Below are 23,452 nucleotides of genomic sequence, written 5' to 3'. Positions count from 1 at the left end.
TCCTTTGTTAGAATTTTAATCCATGGAATCTTACTCATCATTTCTATAATTTTTTCCCCCTAAATTGTGTAATGTATCAAACTTTGAGCAGCTTCCCTTACCATTTTATCACAGATTCTAAGGTGACTTCAAAAGTTTTAATTCTATACTGATACCTATATTGATGAGAATCTGATTCAGAATAGAAATTCTCTCTATAAGTTGATTTATTTTTTGAAAGATGAATTGTCATTAAAATAGACCAGTAAGTTAACTAATTTGATTTTTGCATAAAGTTCTAGGAGATATATGGATAGTTGTAGTTGATGATTTGATTTTTGTTTTTAATTTGAAAACATTTTATAGTATATATTAGTTCATTTTCCTGTCCTTGTAAATTAAGAATGTATTGAACATGATTTCTCTTTTACTTAGAGACTATGAAGTGTCTTAGGATGATTATTGTTATAAAGATTATTATTTTTTTTGTACAGTACACTGGAAGCAGAAAAAAATGTTGTAGAGGAATTAAGCTCTTTCTCCTATTTTTTTTTCCTTTCAAATTAATGTTTTATGTCATTGTTTTTGTTGTATGGTATTTGGGGACATGGAGAGACTAGTAGACTACATCTTTTGCTCACCATTCCATCCTACTTCACCCCACCCCCCAATCCTTTCTTTCCTTTTGATTGGTCTCAAAAAGACTTTAGGGAATTACATTTTAAGAATTCTGGTTAGTTGGTGTTTGGTTCATTGGAATTTTGTTCTATGTATTTTTCAGTATACTTAATTTCTTAAACATCAGCATTGGAATGTAATTGAATTTTAAAGGCATATTTTTGGGTTGCCTCTAGTACAAAACATGATAGAAATGAAGCTTTCTTTTCAAGGCATTTTAGTTTGAATAGACATATTATTAATTTTCATACCAATCTTAATAATAAAAAGGGATAATTTGAAAATGTAGACACATGTGAATTATAAATGAAATTGTGCCCTGGAGCTGTAAATAACATCATCTCAATATTTACTAAGCTGCTTTCAGTTAAAGTAAGGAAATATTGAAAGTGGCATAGCTATTTTTTAAACAAAAAAAATTTATATTAATAAACATAATAAGCACTTGTCTATCCTGAGCAGAATTTTTAGCAAGGTGCAGAGATAGGTATAACATTTCATTAAATTATTGAACTTCTAGTCTTTTAGGGGAATAAGAATGGGGACTAAGACCTATAATTTTATTGATGTAAGGTGATCTCAGTGAGGAACTTCCTCTACCAATACAGGTACTTTTTTTTTTTTTTTTTTTTTTTTTTAAATAATTTAGAGTAATGGCTTTGAGGTAATCTAATGATTGATTCTTAAATAAGTTTTACCTTGATCACTTTTCTACATCAGTTATTTTTGTTATGGGATACTGTAATATATTTAAATTTTTTTTTCCCCAGTCTTTTGACTTTGCTTTAATATTTCTTGGGTTTTGGTGTTTTTTTGTGGGGAGAGGTTATTTTAATTTTTACATAGTCTGTTTCTTGGATAAATTCAACTTCTGTCAGATTCAGTTACCTAATGTGTAAAATAGAATTATAAATAAAAGCCCCTCCAAACCTCAGGTTTGTTGTGAGAATAAAATAAGATAATATTGTGTTTGTAAAGAAATTTTGTTTCAGTATGATAGAGGAAATGTAAACTTCTTACAAAGGAATAATCTTGAGTAAGTCAGAAAGTGCTAAAATGATGGTTAGTAGAATTAATTTGGAATTAGGAGTTTTATTTACTAATATTTATCATCTAGTGTTTGCATCTACTTTTTCTCTATTTTCATATCACCCCTAAAAATGTTTTTAAAAAAATTTACAAGCTTTAAAGCACTATATATAAATGCTAGCTATTATATTGTTGTTAATAGTGATAGCATTACTTAATTAATAATTATATTATTATTATATATTCATATATAATATATATTTTAATTAGTAATAATATTAATTAATGTATTATTGTTGATAATAGTGATAATAAAACAAATAGCTTGTGCTAAACAAGCAGTTCTCTTTCACAGACTTTCTTTCATAGCTTACATTTCTTTTCAAATTTTTTCTTTTTAATATCTTCATTTGTAAAAATCTTTTTGAACTGGGAAAAAAACAAAACAAAAAGCATCCCACCCTGTTTCATTTCTTTCAAAATTCTAGTTGAAGTTGTGCCCAAATCATTCTCTTCTGAATTCTCTTTTGGTGTTTCAGTCACATAATAGTTCTTTATGCAGGGAGTTCATTTTGTTTTTGTTTATTCATTTAATTTTATTTTATAAATTGGAATGTTATGTTACAGTTAATCTCTGCACACTTCTGGAGACAATATCCCATTGCTTGTCTGTTTTATCTTCCCTTGGGTCTTGCTGATGTTTTCTCTAATTATTAAACATTGTGTTCTTCAGGGATCTCATGAACACATCAGACTGGGGATGGACTGAGAAGCTTTCATTTATGTTCAAAGCTGTTTCATTATTGCCCTTTTGGTCTGATTATTATAAACTGTTGCCTTGGTTTGGGTCTGGGTAGGATTGGGTCATCTAGCTGGAAGGCTCTAAAAGTTCAGAGCAACAGAATTGCAACTGCTCCTTGGTCTTCTCTCCTTGGCCAGATTATTCTACTTTTAAGTTTCAGACTAAGCTAAATGCTGGGTGGGTTCAAGACTCTACCCCAGAGACAGGTACCCACAAAACCACATAGTGCCTGCCAGCTTCTGTTTTTGTTCCTTTCCCAGAACTCAACTTTAAACTCATACTTAGGTCCCTGCTTCAGTCCTCACTAGATTTGTAACCAGGTATTGTGATAGACTTGTCAGTTGCTACCTGTTTCTGCTCCTTGTTCTGTGTCAGACACTTCTGTACTTGATTCAAGTGACTTTTATCAGGAAGATCTGAATTCAAATTCTGTTTTAGACATTTAAGAGATGTGTGATTCTGGGCAAGTCACTTAACCTCTCTCAGCCTTAGTTTTCTCTTCTATGAAATGAAGGTAATAGCGCCTACCTTACAAAGTTGTTGAGGATTAAATGAGATAAACAGCTCTTTGCAAATCTTAAAGTGCTATATAAATGCTAACTTACTAATATAATATTGCAATGACTCCATTTTTTTCTTTTGCTTTTAGACACAGCCTTTAGACTGGAGGTGGGTTGGGGATGGGGGAAAGGCAGAAATGTCTGGTCTGTGGAACATATAAGACTCATGAAATTATTTGCTAAGGCAATTGCAGATGATGATGATCTGAAAACTGGGTACAACAATGTCCTACTGCTTGAGTTCTGTTAAAGTGGTAATTTTGTATGACCTGCAAATGATATAAATATCCAAATAGTTTTTGGCAGAAAAAAGATCATCTCCCCCCACCCCCCACCCCCACCCCAATCTTTCTTTAGACCAAGAAAGATTTTTAATCAGACCTCTAATGGAGAGTGACTAAACTTTGATTATTGAAGAAGAGATTAGAATACTTTTAGATGAGGGTCTGACATTAGCAAGCCTATGAACAGGAAGCAAAGACGAGCAAGTAACTTATTAAATGACACTAACCTCTTTGTACCAGAAATGCAGGGAATATGGAGAATCAAGGGAATTGACACATGAGTAGTAGTATTTTGGATAATGATATGGAGGATGAGTGGAACCAGCAGAAGTTAGTAGAGCTAGCCAAGAAGAAGTCAATAATTTTTTTAGAGAAAGAACTCACAAGATCTGCTATCTTAATATGAGAGTGAAGAAAAGAAACAAAATATTTTTCAAGTTGTTAAATGTTTTGTATTAGAAAGGTAACGATGTCACCATTGATAACAGGGAAATTGGTATATGAAATAGGATTAGGAAAAAAAGATAAACTAATAAGATTACATAAAAACATAAGTACTTTCAATTTTATATAGGGAAACTTTTTTTATATTTCTGATATTCTGATACTTTCTTTTAACAAAATGGATATAGGTAGTAGTGGAGATAACTCACATTATGCCTAGAATCTTAAAATTATTCTGTTAATTTTTAGGTCAGATTGATTGGGCTGCATTAGCTCAAGCATGGATTGCTCAACGAGAAGCCTCAGGACAGCAAAGTGTGGTGGAGCAGCCTCCAGGAATAATGCCAAATGGACAAGACATGTCAGGAATAGAGTCTGGTCCAAACAACCATGGAAATTTTCAAGGGGATACAAATTTTAACCGAATGTGGCAACCAGGTTTGTTCTTTTTTATAAAATGGGAATTTTCCATGTAATTTTAGTGTTAGATTTTTATTTTTAAAATATTAAAGTAGGATTGAAATGATTTATTTAACTTATTTTATGACTTCTTGAAAATGAATGTTTCCTTTAAAAGAATTCGTTTCAATTTGATTTGGCCTATACGTTTTATGGTTGAAATTATTCTGTACTCAGCCTGCTTATTAGTATGTGGCATTCAGAATTTGATTCTTTTCTTGGTTCTTCATTCCTAGGCTGACAGGGGCTGGGAACACTGTGGAAACCTCACTTGGCATCTAGGGAAGAGAGCACTTAGTGCCCTCTCTGTTTCAACCTCTGGCCTTTTCAGAAGCAGCACTGGCAGAGCAAAACATGTCCAGCCTCTAGTTAAAGAAAAATGGTGTCACTGTGATGACCATAAAAGAAATTTGCTTTGTCAATTATACTATTGCCCTTATTATCCATACACCATTTTCTTCCCTCTTTTCAGATAGTGATATCCTTCCATGCTTTGTTTATCTGTTTTGTTTTATTTTATTTTTTTACTTCTCGGTAGTTGTTAAATTATTTATGTGATTTGAATTGCTTGATAACAGTTCACCATTTTCATTTTAATGGTCTGCGTAGTTATTTCCTTTAGTGATTTTCATTAATACAGAATAAATCTCCCAGATTCAATTCTGCTAAGGATCAAATCGTTTGGCCTTTTTACATTAGGTGAACAATCTTTTTACTTAAAAACTGCATGCCTTATAGGACGTTATATTCCTCCTCCCCCCATCCCGTAAAATAGTATTATAAATATATAAACACCCCAGTCTCTGATGCCATATGGTGGTTTCAGTTTGTTTTTATTTAATTATAGCATTGAATCCCTATCAATTTCTTCCCAGGTTTAAAAATGTTTTAGCTTCAAGTGTAAACTTGTAAAATGATGCAGCTGTGACTTCCCTACCCTCAAAACCCCAAATTCTAACAGTGGTTTCCTTTGTGATTCTTGACAGGTAACTGTGTGCCTCAATTTTTCCATAAGTAAATTAAGGATATTTGTCCCTTCTGCCCCCTACCTCACAGGGATGTTGTGAGGATAAATGGTTTTCATGGAAAAATTTATACAGATTTATTGATATTTTTCATGGTGCTGTTGCTGAAAAAAAAAAAGTGACTAGAAAATTCAGCACAAAAATTTGTTTCAGATTTCCTCATTCCATTCAAGAGAATGATTAGGCAGGCATTTGATTTTCATTTGTATAAGTCAAGCATTGCAGTGGATGAAGTTATTATCCATTCAGATTATGTCTTAAGGCCTAGAGAATAAATTTATCTTGAATCTTAAGATATTTTATTTTGGATGTATTTTAACAAGGCTAACTCCTTTTTTACGTGCATACACATCTATATGTAGATATGTATGTACATATATTCATACATACATATGTGTATTTGTAATCTATTTAAAAATTGACCAAGAAGTCATAAAGTGTCTTCATAAAGAGCTCTGATTCTTTACTAAAAATTTTACTTTCTTGAGATCTTTAAAAAAAATAACATTTGTTGATATTTTTATAACGCCCTTTTGAATGTTTTTATGCCTAAATCCTAAATAGAATGGGGAATGCATCACCAACCCCCACACCCCCCTCCAGATCAGCCATGGATGCCACCAACACCAGGCCCAATGGACATTGTTCCTCCTTCTGAAGACAGCAACAGTCAGGACAGTGGGGAATTTGCCCCCGACAACAGGCATATATTTAACCAGAACAATCACAACTTTGGTGGACCACCCGATAATTTTGCAGTGGGGCCAGTGAACCAGTTTGACTATCAGGTGAAAGATATTTTGTTACTTTAATATAGTAGATGTGAACATAATCCATTCTTTGGAAGTATCCCATCAAGAATACCTAAGATGTGTGTTTGACTTTTCAGTCCTGTACAGATAAGCACTGTTTTTTTTTTTTTTTTTTAATGAATAGTGTTACTTTTCATTATTAAAGCATTAGAAATTTCTTTTCAGAAGGTATTTGATTTCCTAAGTTAACATTTTAATGATGCAAAAGGCCCTTCATAGAATAAAACTTGGAGAAATTGGAAAAAATGTTAAAAGTACAATAACTACTTGATGTTTTGTCTTAAATTTATATTTTCAGAGTGGCATATTAAGTATTAAATAAAGTTTAGAATAAATGCACAGTAGTTGAATACCTTATTTATTTAAAATAGATTATATACTTAAGACATGCATAGCATACATGAAGAACATAGATCATCTTCCTAAATGCATTCATAGTGTTACATAGGATTGCAACAGCTTTTCTAGAGTCATCATTGTGGTGTTTTTTTTTTCCCATCTTGTTATGACATGATATTAAATTGTAAATATCCTTTGTAGCATCCAATTCATAACCAGGGACATAGAACTCTATGGAGGGTAGTAATATTAATCTGTTGGGATTTTCTTTATTTTTCCCTCCACTTTATTTGGATTTACTTTTAAATTTTAGTGTTAGGTGTCATTTCAAGATAATTAATTTAGAAAAAGTTAAATTTGTAAGTGGGGCAATTAATATTTTAAATTTTAGCGAGAAACTGTAAAAATTCACAAGCTGAATTAGAGATTTAATTATGAATGAGACTGTTTGATTGGCAGTAAGCATTTGTCAGTTATATGTTCCAAATTGGTATCCAGTTGTAACATTGTTTTGTTAAGAGTAGAGTATCTGAACATTTAGTCACATTTATTCTGTGCAGTTCTATGCTTTCTAAAACAGAGCTGCATAATCGCCCAGCTTAGCAGCCTAATGACCACAGTAAATATGCATGTGAAAACTACTTGACTTTTTAAGAAGTTTTTTCCTCCTTTGATCTTGCCTTTCTCATTAAATCACAGAGCAAGCATCATGTAACAAGGGACATGTGTAAATGAGACATGGGGAGCATAGGTAGCACAAACTATAGAGTACCAGATTTAGTATCAGGGAATCTGGGGTTCAAATCCTTTCTCTGCTACTTATTACTTGTGTGGTCTTTGGCAAGTCACTTAACCTGGGGACCTCATTTCCCTCATCCATAAATTGAACAAGTTAGATTAAGTGATCGCAAAGGTCCTGATCAGCTCTAAATCTTTAGTGGTGATGATGATTCTAAACATAAATCCCTTGACTGACTGTGAACTATTTAATTTCACCAGCAAGAGAAAACTATTATGAAGAGATTTTGTCTGTTTATTCTTTAAAATGAATAGGTCTTTAATTGATGGTAGAAAATGTTTAGCATCCGAATGGTTTCAAAATCATCTCTCACAACATGGGAAAGAGTCATATATTCCTTTCCTTACATTTTATGAGAAAAATAGTGTATTAGTTTATATTGTAAAGGCTCTTTGCAGTTAGACGGGCAGAACACGTCTTACCTTTTTTAAGAAAAGCAAGCTTAGGCTCTAGAGGCTTCAGAAAAATCGGTGGACACTAGTACCTTGGAATTCATGGATTTGCTGCACGCATGGATTTCTACTGTCCCAGTTCATAACACGTGTGTGTCCCAGAGAATGTATAGTATTAATGTGAAGAAAAATAAACTGCAATACTCTTTCAGCATGGGGCTGCTTTTGGTCCACCACAAGGTGGATTTCATCCTCCTTATTGGCAACCAGGACCACCAGGACCTCCAGCACCTCCCCAGAGTCGAAGAGAGAGGCCATCATTCAGGGATCGCCAGCGTTCACCCATAGCATTACCTGTGAAGCAGGAACCTCCACAAATTGGTAGATATTAATTTTATTTAGTGCACTATAATCAGCCTGATTTCCTCCTCGTGCAAAGTATGAATTCTGTTGAGTTTTGCTATGGATATCATATAAAAGTTTTGGCTAATTTTTATTTTTAAGCTTTGCTTTTATTTCCCCCTTTCTTCTCCACCCCACCTCCCTCCCCTTTTCTCTAGTTCTTTAGGGACAGCATGGCATTGCAGATAGAAAACTGGCCTCAGAACTAGGAAGCACCTAGGTTCAAGTCTTGCCTCTGACAGTTAATTGGTTATGTAACCCTAGGCAAGTCACAAGTTCTCATAAAATGAAGAAGAACTGTTTTTCATTAATAAAAATTTTCCTCATTCATGGAGTTTGTTATACCAGTAAAATCAAGGTCTTTCCCTGTGTTTCAAAACCATTTATCTTCCCTTAACTTCTCCAGAGGTAATACTTTTCATCAACACTGTCTCATTAATCTTTACTCTTTTTCCCTTTGTATCCTTCTTCCCTTCCTCCTTCTCTTTCCCTTTTCTCTTTTTCTCTCTTTCTCTCATTCTCCCCTCTCTCTCCTCTCTCTCCCTCCCTTTCCCCTTCTCTTCCCCCCTCCTATCTTCCATATCTTCTTCCCTCCCAGACTCCTAGAACATTATCTCTATTGTCTCTTCTTCCTCTCCTTTCAATGTCTTACAGCCTTATCACTCAACTGAAGCTATTCTCCAACTTTACCATCCATCTCTTAATTTGCCAAATCATCTTTTATTACTCTTTATCTTTCAGAAATTTATACAGCATTTGAACACCACTGACCACCCTCTTCTATTTGAATTTTTTAGGTCTTGTACTCTCTTGTTTATTTTGCTTCTTTCTTGCCTGATTCTTCCTTCTTAGTCTTATATCTTCATTGTGTCTTGCCCTTCAATTCTCAGTGCACACACAGTGTATCACATATACACACATTTACAATAGAGATAACTAAACCTTAAGCATATATATATAATAATAATAATTAAGACCTTAAGCATCTCAAATTCAACATGTAAAATAGAATTTGTTATTTCTCCTGCTTACCCCAATCTACCTTTATCCTAACTTCTTGAGAAAGAATTACTTTGCTAGAAGTCTAGGTTTAGAACCTTAGAGTCATCTTCCCAGATCTTTACTTTTTCTCACTCTACATATTCATTCAGTTTCTGTCATTCATTCTGTTTCCATTACATTCACACAGTCACTACCCTATTTCAGGTTCTTATCAATTTTTTTCTTGATTATTGACTTAGCTTTGTAATTAATTTCTCTGCCTCGTCTCTCCCATATCTAACTCATATTCTACATAGATGTCAATTTGATATTCCTAAAGAACACACTTAGTTGTGTCATACTCAGAAAGCTCCAGTAGGTACCATTGTCCAGAGGCCTATAGAATAGAATGTTTACTGTCCTCTTTTCATTTAAAGCCCTTCTTACTCTGACTCCAGCCTACTGGGCTTATGGTATGATTTCCATTTTTTGTGTCTGCACCTTTGTAGTCTGGCCCCACATCTAGAATATAAAATTATAATGTGATCTGTTGAAAATCACATCTTATAATCCCTAGGGTACCTCAAAGATAAATTCAAATACCAATTTTTACTTGAAGTTTCTCTTCAACCATTTCCAGCTATAAATGCCTTTCCCCCAACTTTTGTATTTAATTAACATATATTTTGTACTTTAATTGCATTTATACATGTTTCCCTCAATAGACTTTAAGCTCCTTGAGGGCAAGGCCTGTTTTCTTTTCTTTTTTTTTCTCCCTTAAATATCCCTAATGCCTGGCATCTTGGTTGAGTGATTTTAGCATGCATCATATACTAGGAAATGAATCAGCAAAAAGTAATAAAGTTGACAATATTCTATTTTAAAGCTAAAATAATTTAAATGAAACAAATCCTTAAAAATTCTAAGCTAGCTTCATTATGATCAAGTTCTAATGTAAAACAGTTATAAAACATCTTAATATGTTGCTGATGGGTGTTTATCATACAAATAACTGAAAAAATAACTTAAAGTTTATAACCGATATTGCCTATTGTTGACAGGTAACAAATCTTTATATTGAATTAATTTTAGTAACCTAACTTATCAAATAGTTTGCATTTGGGAAGCTAAAAAAAGTGATATTTAATGCTACTAAAAATTAGTCTGCTTTTAATCTGAGTAGACATTTGAGGACTATTCATCTTTAAAATGTTAACTTTATTATATGACCCATGCATTCATTTATTTTGTTTTTAAGTGTTTCTTGATGCCCCCTTTTTACATCACTGTCGGTTTCCAGTGATTAAGCTCCTCCCTCCCTAGTAATTGAACCAAATAAGTATAACCAAACAAAAGAAATTAACTCATTGTTTTTTGTTTGAAACTGTCTCCTTTTGTACTTAGTTTACCATAATTCTTCAAAGAGGCAGGAAGCATACTTTACCATTAGTCCTTTAAAGTCATTATTGATCAGATTGCTGAAGTATTTAAATGATGTCATTTATATTATGGTTGAGGCATATATTTTTTTTGCCTTTATTGACTTGAGGACTGGAATTCCATAGGCAATTATTAAGTATTTAATATATACAGAATTTTGTATTAGGCCCTGAAACATCTAAGGAATTTAGGTAAAACACCATCCTTGCCCTATTGGAGCTTATAGTCTAGTAAATTTCTCCATGAATAGCTACTGTTCTTAACTTAAAATTATTACCTAATTAAAATAAAATGTGTCATTTTAGGAAAAAATATAAAATGTCCTATGAGGCTTTTTCTTTATTAGTGTTTTTGTTCTGTCTTAATGAAGATTATCACAAGAGTTTCAGTACAATAAAAATCTGTATCTTTAGTTGTTTTTTTGTTTTGTTTTATTATGTTTTATTGTTGTTGTTTTTCCTGGGGACTGTTCAGGAGAGGTAGAAGTATATAAAGAAGGGAGGGAAATCAACCACAAAAGTGAGTTCAGAAATTTTGATTTTATTTCAATTGCTAGAATTGTAAAAATTTTCCCTTTTGATACAGATGCAGTAAAACGCAGAACTCTTCCAGCTTGGATTCGTGAAGGTCTTGAAAAGATGGAACGTGAAAAACAAAAGAAATTGGAAAAAGAGAGAATGGAACAACAACGTTCACAATTATCCAAAAAAGAAAAGAAATCAACTGAAGAAGCTGAAGGAGGGGATGGCCCTCGTTTGCCTCAGAGAAGCAAATTTGTAAGTAAAATCTAACTTTTAATTAAATAAGGAATAGTTTCCCAACTCCACCCATAAAAATTTTGTTTCATATCTATATCTATCTATCTATCTATCTATCTATCTATCTATCTATCTATATATATATATAAATACATTTAAAAAACTGGTCAATCAGTGAAATTTATTTAATATGTATCAAAATGATGAATAAATAATCAAACATTAATTGTCATATAGTAGGCATTGAAGATGAACATTCAAAAGTTTCCTTGCCCTCGTCTTAAATTTTACTATAGGTAGAGAAACTGAAGTGAAAGGGAGCGATAGTGGGAAGGGATAGAGTACCTGTAGTGGAATGATAGCCAGGTGAGGGAGTTTTGGTCAGGGAATATCATAGGGATTTTAAATATAGCTGGGGGAAGGCTTATTTGTCGCTTTTTTTTCCCCCCTGATACCATTAATTTAATTTCTTTTCCCAGTGCTAGAGGGGGGAAAAGTGAGAAAGGGGTAAATTCTGATGAATAACTTTCTATTTGAAGAATGCCCAGCTGAAATGTGAGGCATGGTTTGGGACTAGCTAAATGTAATGAAGATGAGTTTTCACTTACTGACTCAGTAATCAGGATAATTCATCTCTAGAACAAAGTACCAAAGTTGAGTGATTATTGGAGTTTGTTCTCTTTTTTCATTTATTTATTTACTTGCTTGCTTGCTTACTTAATAACTTTTTATTGACAGAACCCATGCCATGGATTTTTTACAACATTATCCCTTGCACTCACTTCTGTTCCGATTTTCCCCCTCCCTTCTTCCACCCTCTTCCCCAGATGGCAAGCAGTCTTTTACATGTTAAATAGGTTACAATATATCCTAGATACAATATATGTGTGCAGAATTGAACAGTTCTCTTGTTGCACAGGGAGACTTGGATTCAGAAGGTATAAATAACCCGGGAAGAAAAACAAAAATGCAAGCAGTTTATATTCATTTCCCAGTGTTCTTTCTTTGGGTGTAGCTGCTTCTGTCCATCCTTGATCAATTGAAACTGAATTAGATCTCTTTATCGAAGAGATCCACTTCCATCAGAATACAGCCTCATACAGTATCGTTATTGAGGTATATAATGATCTCCTGGTTCTGTTCATTTCGCTTAGCATCAGTTCATGTAAGTCTCACCAGTCCTCTCTGTATTCATCCTGCTGGTCATTTCTTACAGAATAATAATATTCCATAACGTTCATATACCACAATTTACTCAACCATTCTCCAATTGATGGGTATCCATTCATTTTCCAGTTTCTAGCCACTACAAACAGGACTGCCACAAACATTTTGGCACATACAGATCCCTTTCCCTTCTTTAGTATCTCTTTGGGGTATAAGCCCAGTAGAAACACTGCTGAATCAAAGGGTATGCACAGTTTGATAACTTTTTGAACATAGTTTCAAATTGGAGCTTGTTCTCTTGAATCTAGAGGATGCTGCTTCTTATGGGAAGGTGATGTGAGTAGGGGGAGGAGTAGGGCAATGCCATCACTCTTCAGAAGCTTATTTCATTGTTCTGTATCCAACATGGAGCCTGATAAAATAAATAGCTGATTCCATACATGTTGATTTATTGGATTTTGGAATTTTGAAAAGGATAAAAGAAAAAGGACACTTCATTTCAAAAAGATTGCTTAATTGGAATGTTGGAAATGCCTATTAAGCATATCCTAATAGAACTATAAACAGAGCATGAAGAAGCAGTAGCTAGTTCTTTAAAAGGACTGGAAAATGTCAAAAAGAGAGAGAGAGAGAATATGGAAATGAATTTATCTTCTAAAAGCACCTTTAACTTCTAAACTGTTTCATTGTGACATTTTTGTATATAATCCTATCTATTATGTATTCAAGCACCATTTTTTCATTAAAATCCCTTCACTTATGCCTAATTGTAATGTTGAGAACCCTTAGTATTAAAAAGCTATGCTGAGAGATCATCAAACTCCTTTTTAACCTGGAAGGGCTTTGAAATGTGGATCATTTAAATGTTGTATCAAAGTACTAGGTTAGATAAATTTGCAGAACCTTATCACAAGAAATTTGGCATGAATGTCCTTTTCTATGAATAGAAGAATTGCAATTTTAATTGAAGTTGATCATTATATATCCTTGAAATACGGGTAGTATAACTATAAGCAGTGAAAATTAAGTCATTTCATATTGATGAGTCTGTCATATGTGGTATTTAGGATGAGATATTTTTGCTAATATATTGTACTTTTAAAAGTCTTTGCCATGGAATCAATTGCCCTTCATTCCACTTTAAAGAAATGTTGTAGATAGGAGTTGAAGTAGTAACAGACTCAGAGAGACTTCTCAATTATTTTAGTGTCTGGATCCTGTCATAAAAATTTGAGGCTATTCTGGTGATGGACTTTATTATTGGTAGCAGTTGTTCTTTCTGAGAATTAATACACTTCTTATCCATTTGCAAGTGATCTACTGAAAAAATTAAAATGGTTCTTATAAACTTAAAAAAAAAAAAAAAGGTTTTAGGCTTTAAATGTGGTTGTCCCCTTGCATCTATCCAAAGATCCCATAATGTCCAAGGCAAAATGATGTTCGAGGAGGGAGTAAGGGTGATGATTCTGCATAGTTAGTCCTCATTTAGACAATTCCCTTGAATCAAGATAGCAACCTCTTGATATCATTGTTACTCTTCAAGAATGAAAGATGAATAGCAACAACTCAAAGATCCCATAATGGCAAGGCAATCATTTTAGGATCTATGATGTATAACTTTAAAAAGAAATGATGATGCTGACAAGTGACTGGATAGTCCATTGTGTGTGTGATGTTTTCTTAGTTCATCTGTAAGATAGAAAAATGTTCTATGGCAATTTACTGACTGAGCAAAAAGTAATAAACAAATGAGCAAATAACAGTACTGTTTTTCAATTTGCTTTCTTTCCATTTTAATTTTTTTCCTATTTAATACAGACTTAAAATTGCAGAGTGCAAATTAATGCACATTTTTCAAGTTCAGTTTTGCTTTTTATTTTTATGTTTGACTTGCTTTGAGATTTTCTGAGTTTGATGATTTATAATTAGGTGATTTTGCATTATAAATTAATAAAGCATATATGCACTATTCATTTTATAGGATAGTGATGAGGATGACGATGATGTTGAAAATGTTGAAGCAGCAAGCAGTGGAAAAATTACTAGAAGCCCATCTCCAGTTCCTCAAGAAGAACAAAGTGAACCAGAGATGACAGAAGAAGAGAAGGAATATCAGATGGTACAGATAAAATGTTTTTCCTTTCTATTTGCTTGGGATTTTGTTTATAAGAATATAGTTGCTATTGTTGCTTGTCTAGATATTATTTCTAAGGTTGGTGTCTACTAACAATATTAAATGATTTAAAATTAGACATATTTCTTTTGTTTGTTTTTTGGCGAAGCAATTGGGACTAAGTGACTTGCCCAGAGTCACATAGCTAGTAAGTATTAAGTGACTGCGGCTGGATTTGAACTTGAGTCCTGTTGACTCCAGGACCAAGTGCTCTCTCCACTGCACCATCTAGCTTCCCTATATATATATTTTTGCTGTTCAAATCACATACCATAAACCCCAATAAATACTATGTACAATAAAAATAATAAAACAGTAGAAAGGGAGGAAATACACCTTTATTAAATATCTCATTTGATTCTCACAACAACTTTGTAAGGTAAGTGCTACTATTATCCTCATTTTGCAGGTGTTGAAACTGAGGCAAATAGGAAAAGTGACTTATCCAAGATCATACATCCAGGAAGTATCTGAGGAAGGATTTGAATTTGGTTCTTCCAGCCTCGAGACCCAGCTTTCTCTACTGCAGCACCTAGTTGCCTCTAACAGGAAAAAATTGTTAGTTTTATCACCTTTTAGCTGTGCTGTATAATGATATTTAACACTTCAATATTTACCAGGATTCATAGACTTATTCATGGAAAAGACCAAACTGCTTATTATATTAAAAGAGACCCAGGGAATTTAAGAGATATGCTCATAACTATATAATTATTTAGTGACAGGATTAGAAATAGAACCTCAAGTCTTTTGAATGTTCCATTGTTCTTTCCATTCCTTTATACCATATCCTAAAAGATTTCTACTTTATTCTGCTACAGTCAGAAGAAAATATGTTTATTTTTGAGTCTCTGTTCTTAAGAAGGAAAGGAATAGTATAACCTGGGAATGAGGAAGAGAGAGAGGAAAAGTCCATAAGTTCTTTGGATTCTCTGATTAGCCTGTATGTAAACTGACATTAGTTGAAAAAATGTTGACTGATGTACATTATTAAATGCTTACAGAGAATCTGATAGTACAAATAGAAAGGAATTGTAGCTGTGTACTTTGGAGAATTTCTGAATACATAGAGCAATTGCCTAAGTTTAAGTGCATGTGTAATGCTGAATTTTTAAAAGCGATGCCACTTTATTCATGGTACTTTATTAATTAAAAAGCCAAGTTGTGCCATTTGTTGTGATAAAATTTGAGTTCTAGAATTTTAACATTCAGAAGCAGAGATCTTATTTACCTTATATTAATTTTAATATTTAAATTAAATTAAATATTAATATTGACATTATTTAAATATGTTAAAACAAATCTATACAGTTGAATTTCTTGGGTGTGATATTAATTGTTTGAATAAAAACATGTTTGGAAATGATTTTTTTTTCAATTTTGACTGATTTAACTTTTGGAAGTTAATTTAATATATATATGTTTTAGTTTTAAGTTCAGTGACTATATTAGTAAAACCAATCAATAAATTTCATACTGTGTAAACATTTTTCCTGCAGATGTTATTGACAAAAATGCTGCTGACAGAAATTCTATTGGATGTCACGGATGAAGAAATTTATTATGTGGCCAAAGATGCACACCGGAAAGCAACAAAAGGTATATGTGGGGTATTGTTTTTTTTGTTGTTGTTGTTTTTACTATCCTATGTTTCGATATTCTATTCTTGCATGGTTTTTTTTTTTTTTTTGGTTGATTTTTTTTTTTTCTTTTTTTGAGAGTTTAAATTTTTAGCCACTCTTTATACATAAAACAAATCCCTTAAATGTTTTGGTCTCATCTAAAATATTATAGCACAAATTAGCAATCATATAATGTTGTCCTGTGTAGTGTATTGTGGAAAATTTCAGTCATTCAGTTTCTTTCACGTAACCTTTTTTTTTTTGTTTTGTTTTGTTTAGCTATGATGGTACTGATGTAGACATGTTACTAATACTAGTTTGTATTGAATTGATGAGATGAATTGTACATCAGTGCTTTGTTTTCACTGTTTATAAATTATTATAGCCATATAACAGTTAATCTCCCTCGTATTTTTGAGCATTTTTAAATTTAAATTTGGAAAAATTTAAAGGACAAAACATCGAAAAAGAGCTATGAATATTTATCATTGAGACCCTTCCCTTTTGTATAACTCAATGTAGTTCACATTTAAATTTTAAAGTTTCAAAGCCAGACCTACTCAAACTAGTTTTAAATGAATGTTATGTTTTTAATGTTTCTTCTCTCCCCAAAAAGCAGCAATAGTAGTAGATTTAACAATACCATAGAATCTCATGACTATGAAATCGTGGCTATTTGTGTTAACATGTTGTTCCTGTTGTTGATGTGATACAAAGCTCCTGCAAAACAGCTGGCACAGTCCAGTGCACTGGCTTCCCTCACTGGACTTGGTAAGTATTTCTAAATTTTTGAGAGGGGGCTTAATGGGGAAATCACACTTATCTTGCCTTTCTACATATTCTATTTTGAAATTGTTATAAAAAGTAGGTTTTAGGATTTATAATAACCTAAAACGTTTGTTTATTTTTCTTTTGGCTGCTGTTTTTAATTTTTAGAGCATAAATTCACACTTTTAAAAGAATATTAACAATTGGATATCATAAATAGGAGCAAATTGTAATAGAGAAGAGTTCCTTGTATTAATTGCTCCTAAGTTGACTTAGTTTAATTTTAAGTTGTAATTAAGGCATCATAATATACATATATATATATATATATATATATCTTATTTGTGTGTATATATATGCATATATAGTCACGTTCAAAACTAATGCATACATAAGCACTACTGATTTTCTTCTATTGAGTACTGTCATATTTAGAGTGCACAAAATCAATTTCTCATATGGTAGAAAAAAAGCACCCATCTTGCCATCATAATCTTAACTAGTGGTATGTTAATAATGTGCTATTTGCATGATATGTGACTGTGGCCGTAAATTTGCTATTTCAAATATACTCACTTTAAATTGATCATTATAAAGATTGAGAGAAATGGGCAAAACCAAATATCTTTGTCATAATGATGATTATTTGGATTACTTTAGGGTGGGGAGTAGTTTTAGCACAGTACTACTGAGGAAGTCTAGTAGCATCTAAATTTTTAAAAAGCCTAGCTTGAAATCTGGGATTTTGTTGTATCCTTGAACAAAAAAAGAACTATCCCATAAAAACTTTTAGGCTTAGTATCCTAGTCTTCTCATTGGTATATGAGTTGACTTAAGCTTTGGTAATGCAAAATTATTGCCCTATCAAAGACTTCATGATTTCAAAGAACTGTTTCTACCATTATGACCGTGCCTGGTTATTGAGAAATAGATGAAATGTTCCAGGAGAATAGGTAAGATAAAATACTGAATAGCTATTTGACTCAGAGTATGACAGTGACATGTCTGCTCTTCCCCATCCTGAATAAGCAGTTTCTTCCAAGAAGAAGTAGTGAAAAAGGAATAAACTTTCCTTTTGGCCCCTCAGATTTGTTAAAGTAAGATATAATTTTTCCTTGTGATAGACTGGGCTTTATGCACGCAGGTGGACTGGGTGGTTATGGATCAGGAGACAGTGAAGATGAGAGGAGTGACAGAGGCTCTGAGTCATCTGATACTGATGATGAGGAATTACGACACCGAATTAGGCAAAAACAGGAAGCATTTTGGAGAAAAGAGAGAGAGCAGCAGCTGTTGCATGATAAACAAGTGGAAGGTATGTATTTTTTACTTTATTTAGATATGAAACAGTTTTGATAAATTATTTTAAAAATCAAAAGGATAAATTTGAAATTAGGCATTTAAAAAACATTATGCTAGTACACAATTTACTTAAAAACTGTTTCAGTTACATTGCAAGATTTAAAATTCCACAAAGTTGAGGTGAAATAAAACACTTATAATTTTGGATGTGTTATTCCATTTCTTCCTTACTGTCCCTCCCATTAAAATTTTTTTAAACATTCTCTTTCTGTTAGATAATAAACTTTTTGGGAATAAAATGCCTTTTGGCTTTTGTTAACTAAATATTTTTTATGTTCAGCTGGCATTTAAGTGTAGTTGATACTTTGCAACTTTTTATTTGGGAATTTAATGTTAAATTTCTATTAAATAATTTTAGTTATATGATTATTAATTTCTTAATTAAATCTGTTTATTGTAAAGTCCTTTCATTGGTTTCACTTTGGTATTGGATCATAGCTGCCAAAGTATACAAGTTGAGCCTGTGAAATACAGGTATCAAGTGAGGTTGATAGAGCTCTGATGAGTCTTAAGGATTGCAACGGATCTCTTGGGTACTTTAATTTCGGTGTCTATGCTTTTTTTTTTCATTTTTGTTCATCAGTCACAATATAAATTTTTGAAACAAGGATGCCAAACATATTTTGACAAGATCATTGACCACTGAAAGAGCTTTTAAATGCTAAATTGTTGGTGTGTCTTGTTAGAGAAATAGAGAATATCATTTTTGCTACAGTTTTAAAAGTGAAAGCTTGATTTTACAAAGAGTTTTGCTGTGTTAAAGAGATTTTTAGTAAACGTCTGTTGTGGGAGAATATAAAATGTAGAAAAATCTGAAAAAACTTTATAGGAAGTGTAGTTTGATCTTAATTTCTGTAACTAATGTCTTTATTACATGGCTACATGGCTTTTTATTTCTAATATGCTAGTGAATACATTGATTTTATATATATATATAGGGAGAATAGATATTTTTGCCGAAAATGGCCATAGAGATATATGTTTTATCCTTTTACAACTATATAAAATGGTATTTTAAATAAATGAAATTTACTTTTTGTGACATCAAATCATTTTCTGTCTAGTTAATTATTCTTAGCAAGACTGCTGTTTTTCTTTTCCAGAAGAAAAGCAACAAAATGAAAGGGTTACAAAAGAAATGAATGAATTCATCCACAAAGAGCAAAATAGCAGTTTATCACTACTAGAAGCAAGAGAAGCAGATGGTGATATGGTTAATGAAAAGAAAAGGACGCCAAATGAAACTACACCAAATATAGAACCAAAAAAAGATCATAAAGAAAAAGAGAGATTAGGAAGGAGTCAGTCAGGAAGTTCTAGTAGTGGTAGTACAAGCAGCAATAGCAGAAGCAGCAGTAGCAGCAGCAGTGTATCTAGTTCATCATACAGTTCTAGCTCAGGTAGCAGCCGCAGTTCTTCACGTTCATCTTCTCCTAAAAGGAAGAAGAGACATAGTCATAGCAGGTCTCCACTACATAAACCTAGGCGCAGCAGGAGTAGAAGTTACTCTCGTAGAGTTAAAGGAGAGAGTAACCGAGCTAGGGAAAAACTAAGAGATAGGAGGAGATCTAGCAGAAATAGTATAGAGAGAGACAGAAGAAGAAATAGGTCTCCTTCCCGAGAGAGACGTAGAACTAGAAGTCGCTCAAGAGATAGGCGCGCCAATCGAGCTACTCGTAGTAGAAGTCGAGAGAGACGTAAAGCTGATGACCAGCGTGGTAATCTTAGTGGGAGCAGTCATAAGCATAAAGGTGATGGTAAAGATCAAGAACGAAAAAAAGAGAGGAGTAGAAGCTTAGATAAAGATAGGAAAAAGAAAGAAAAAGAAAGGGAGAGAGAACAGGATAGAAGAAAAGAGAAGCAAAAAAGGGAAGAAAAAGACAGTAAATCTAGTAGCCAAGATGACAGGTTAAAAAGAAAAAGAGAAAGTGAAAGAACATTCTCTCGAAGTGATTCAATATCTATTAAAATTTTAAGACAGGATTCTAGACAGGAGAGTAAGAAAAGTTCTACCAAAGATAGTAAAAAACATTCAGGCTCTGATTCTAGTGCAAGGAGCAGTTCTGAATCTCCGGGAAGTAGTAAAGAAAAGAAGGCTAAGAAGCCTAAACATAGTCGGTCGCGATCCATGGAGAAATCTCAAAGGTCTGGTAAGAAGGCAAGCCGCAAACACAAGTCTAAGTCCCGATCAAGGTAGTATACTTTTTAAAGTTTTTTGTCTGAATTTATTTTTAATTTGACTGAATTTGTTCAAAGTTGAAAGTGTCCTTTCTCTCTCTCTTTTTAAATGAACTCAGTTTGGTACTTGATAAAATGATCATAGACTTAAAGTAACTTTAGAAAACCTATATACTTTTATTTATTTATTTTAAATTGCAGATTCTTTAGTCTAAAATGAATTTCATCTTTAAATTTTGTCTTTTCCCTTTATTTTTCAGATCACCATCCCCTCCCCGTCGTAAGCGCTGAGGAATGATGTGGCACAAATGCCATGATGTTGTTAAAAAATTCCATGAGTTTTAAGGGCTTGTCTCATTATAGAGGCACATTGTGGCTGTGTAGGTGAAAACAGAATCTTTTTTTTTTTTTTAATCTGTAAATAGGTGTATTTTTTCCAAATGCTGCTCCAAGTTACTTAATAGGATTTCTTTGTATTACTTTTTTTTTTTTTCAAAATAGTGCTTAATAAGAATATAAAACGTACCATTCTCTCTTTCAGCTGTAATGTTCTTAAAATTACTATTGAATGTACTGTGATGTCAATAAAGCTCTTTAGTTCATTTTTGTTAACTTCTTGCACCTTAATTTTATGATTTTTAACTAAGGAAAGTACTTTTATAAAAAGGCAGCTGGATTTTTGTATAATAGGTTTTAAAGGTAATCCCCCAAATGGTTTTAACCTATATAGTTTGTCAAAGTTTGTAAATTGTATTCATGGACTTGTCAAAATCCACCATTGAGGGTGTGAGAGAGGGCCAGATATAGACCTATATTTTTCTCTATGGAAGTATTTAATAGCTTTCTAAGCTTTTCCTCCTATTTTGGATTTTCAAGTAAAATATTCTCTGTGTATAAAGTATGGATCACTCTGTAAAATGAAATTTGCTTAAATCAATCAAGCCAATGCACAGTAGGATGATTTGCAATGAACTGATCGTGTTTGACACAAATATTCAGCTCTGGAACTATATACTATGAAGCCACCCATTTCTATTTTAGAAGTATATTCTGAATATGGGTAATTATAGAAATGAGATTCAATTCAATTTGTGGTGCTTTTATTTTTATTTTTGAAGTGTAATATGACCTCAGATATATTGAGAAAAACTCTGTTATAAAGACACACATCAAAGGCATAACATCAAAACTGTCAGTTTCCTAAGAATTGTGATTAGTGATATGGATCAAGCAATTAAACCAGTTGTAGGCTGGTGAATAGAACAGAGAGTATAGAGGTATTCTAATTTAGTGCCCAATTGCTTCCAAGATATTATATGACAGTATGCTTATATTGGCAGTAACTAAGTTATTCTGTGAAGAAAAATGCTTCAAACATTTTAGTTTTCTTTAAAAGAAAAGCATACAAGGTACTGTACACAGAGTATAAATTTTAAAATGTTTCTCTAACAGTAAGAATAATGCCAGACTTTTGCCAAGGTCAATGTTTTCTTAAAAGATAGAAATAGATATGTATAGTGTGCTCTTGTACATCTGCATAGGTTCATAAATTTTTGGCAATTATGCATTTATCTAAAAGTTAATAAATGCATGTTTATCAAAATGACTGTTTTACAGTGCATTTAGTTCTATTTATAAAGTTGAAAATTCATGGAATAACTTCACAACAGTTTGAAATTATATATGGTTAGTCACATCAGGCATCAAAATAAAGGTAAATGTGCAATATGATGTTTCTATTTAGATTAGTTAACACATTGTACATATCTTTAGAATCCATCTGATTGATTTGTAATAGTTCAGTTCTATAAGGTTTTTGTATCTAAAAATGCTTTTCCAGAATAAACTTCCAGTGAAAATTTATTTTCAGAATAAAATTCTACAGGGAAACTCAGCTGGCACATTTTTGGCTAAAGCTGTAGCCACAATTAATACTTAAAATTTTATATACTTAGACATTTTAAAAGCTCACCACCTATGACTGTGGAAATTGTTTCTTTAGCACAATTATAAATGTGTGTGACTGTCAGTAAATACAGCAATATTATAATGATATATTTGAGTTTGATGTTTTCTAGATTTCTGTGGATAATTTGCTACGTTTCATCATTGCATTGGCATGTAACATAATTTGTTTATCTTAACATGTAAACAACTGGCTGTCATAAAATAGGGTGCCCATGACTGTGAGAATACTAAAAAGTATTCCTAGTTATGTTATTGGAGTTCATAATTATATCATTTGGAAAAGATACTTGATAAAATGAAGATCATACATCAATTAAAACAGAATTAAATGCTTGGAATGGTCATTACACTAGTAATGAAATGGCTAATGAATGCCTTCCAAGGAGTACTTTTTTCCCAAAATCTTCCAATATCTTAATAACATTTGCACTTGTGAATGGGGATGAAAAGGAGAATCCTTTCACAAATTAAAATACATGTGATTTGGATATGGTGGTCTTAAGGTTTTTTTGTTTTAGGTTCTAAACCACAAATAAAAGATGGTGTGGAATCTCACCAGTGTAAACATTTTCTACCCCTGAAATTGTCTTTTAGGTGGTCAATTCATAAATAGATTACTGAATTGTAATGGTTTTGTCTACTTGAATAAGAAATTTTACAAACATTAGGATTTTGAGGAAGTACCCAACTGTGACCAAATATCATTATGTAATAGGGATGACTGAAATAGTTAACATTCTTTTTTGTAAACTTTGATCTTTAAACTACCAACTAGGAATGTATAGAATGTTTTCAACTAGAAATGTTCTCTTTAATTACTTAGGAAACATGGTTTCTAATCTGGATTTTAAGCTATGAATTGGAGGAATTGAATTTAAAAATGGGTAAAGTCCTAGCCTAAAATTTTTAAATCAGTAAATGAAAACTCATTTTGTTGCCCAAAATCCATAACAACACAGTAAGTAAAAACATCTGTCTACTTTATGTATTCTATTTTTATTATGAAAGCAATCATTGAAGACTCCAGGTGT

The 23,452-nt window shown here is 32.4% G+C and overlaps 1 protein-coding gene across 2 annotated transcripts in view; it reads left to right on the top strand.

The window, feature by feature from the left end:
* PNISR (PNN interacting serine and arginine rich protein) overlaps nucleotides 1-21,065 on the top strand; it is a 51,564-nt gene extending 30,499 nt beyond the window's left edge. The window contains exons 3-12 of one of the 2 annotated variants that reach the window (XM_051997442.1): nucleotides 4,026-4,214; nucleotides 5,825-6,048; nucleotides 7,815-7,983; nucleotides 11,011-11,201; nucleotides 14,332-14,469; nucleotides 16,023-16,122; nucleotides 16,863-16,916; nucleotides 18,058-18,228; nucleotides 19,379-20,468; nucleotides 20,714-21,065. In XM_051997442.1, the coding sequence (XP_051853402.1) occupies nucleotides 4,026-4,214; nucleotides 5,825-6,048; nucleotides 7,815-7,983; nucleotides 11,011-11,201; nucleotides 14,332-14,469; nucleotides 16,023-16,122; nucleotides 16,863-16,916; nucleotides 18,058-18,228; nucleotides 19,379-20,468; nucleotides 20,714-20,744 (2,357 nt within the window). In that variant the 3' untranslated portion in view covers nucleotides 20,745-21,065. Of the gene's footprint in view, nucleotides 1-4,025; nucleotides 4,215-4,471; nucleotides 5,554-5,824; nucleotides 6,049-7,814; nucleotides 7,984-11,010; nucleotides 11,202-14,331; nucleotides 14,470-16,022; nucleotides 16,123-16,862; nucleotides 16,917-18,057; nucleotides 18,229-19,378; nucleotides 20,469-20,713 lie in introns of those variants that run through there. The other variant, XM_051997443.1, reaches the window with a different exon arrangement.
* The last annotated feature ends 2,387 nt before the right edge of the window (nucleotides 21,066-23,452 follow it).

This window comes from Antechinus flavipes, chromosome 4 (assembly GCF_016432865.1).
Source record: "Antechinus flavipes isolate AdamAnt ecotype Samford, QLD, Australia chromosome 4, AdamAnt_v2, whole genome shotgun sequence".
Taxonomy (NCBI): Eukaryota; Metazoa; Chordata; class Mammalia; order Dasyuromorphia; family Dasyuridae; genus Antechinus; species Antechinus flavipes.
This window is presented reverse-complemented; position numbering and strand designations above follow the sequence as displayed.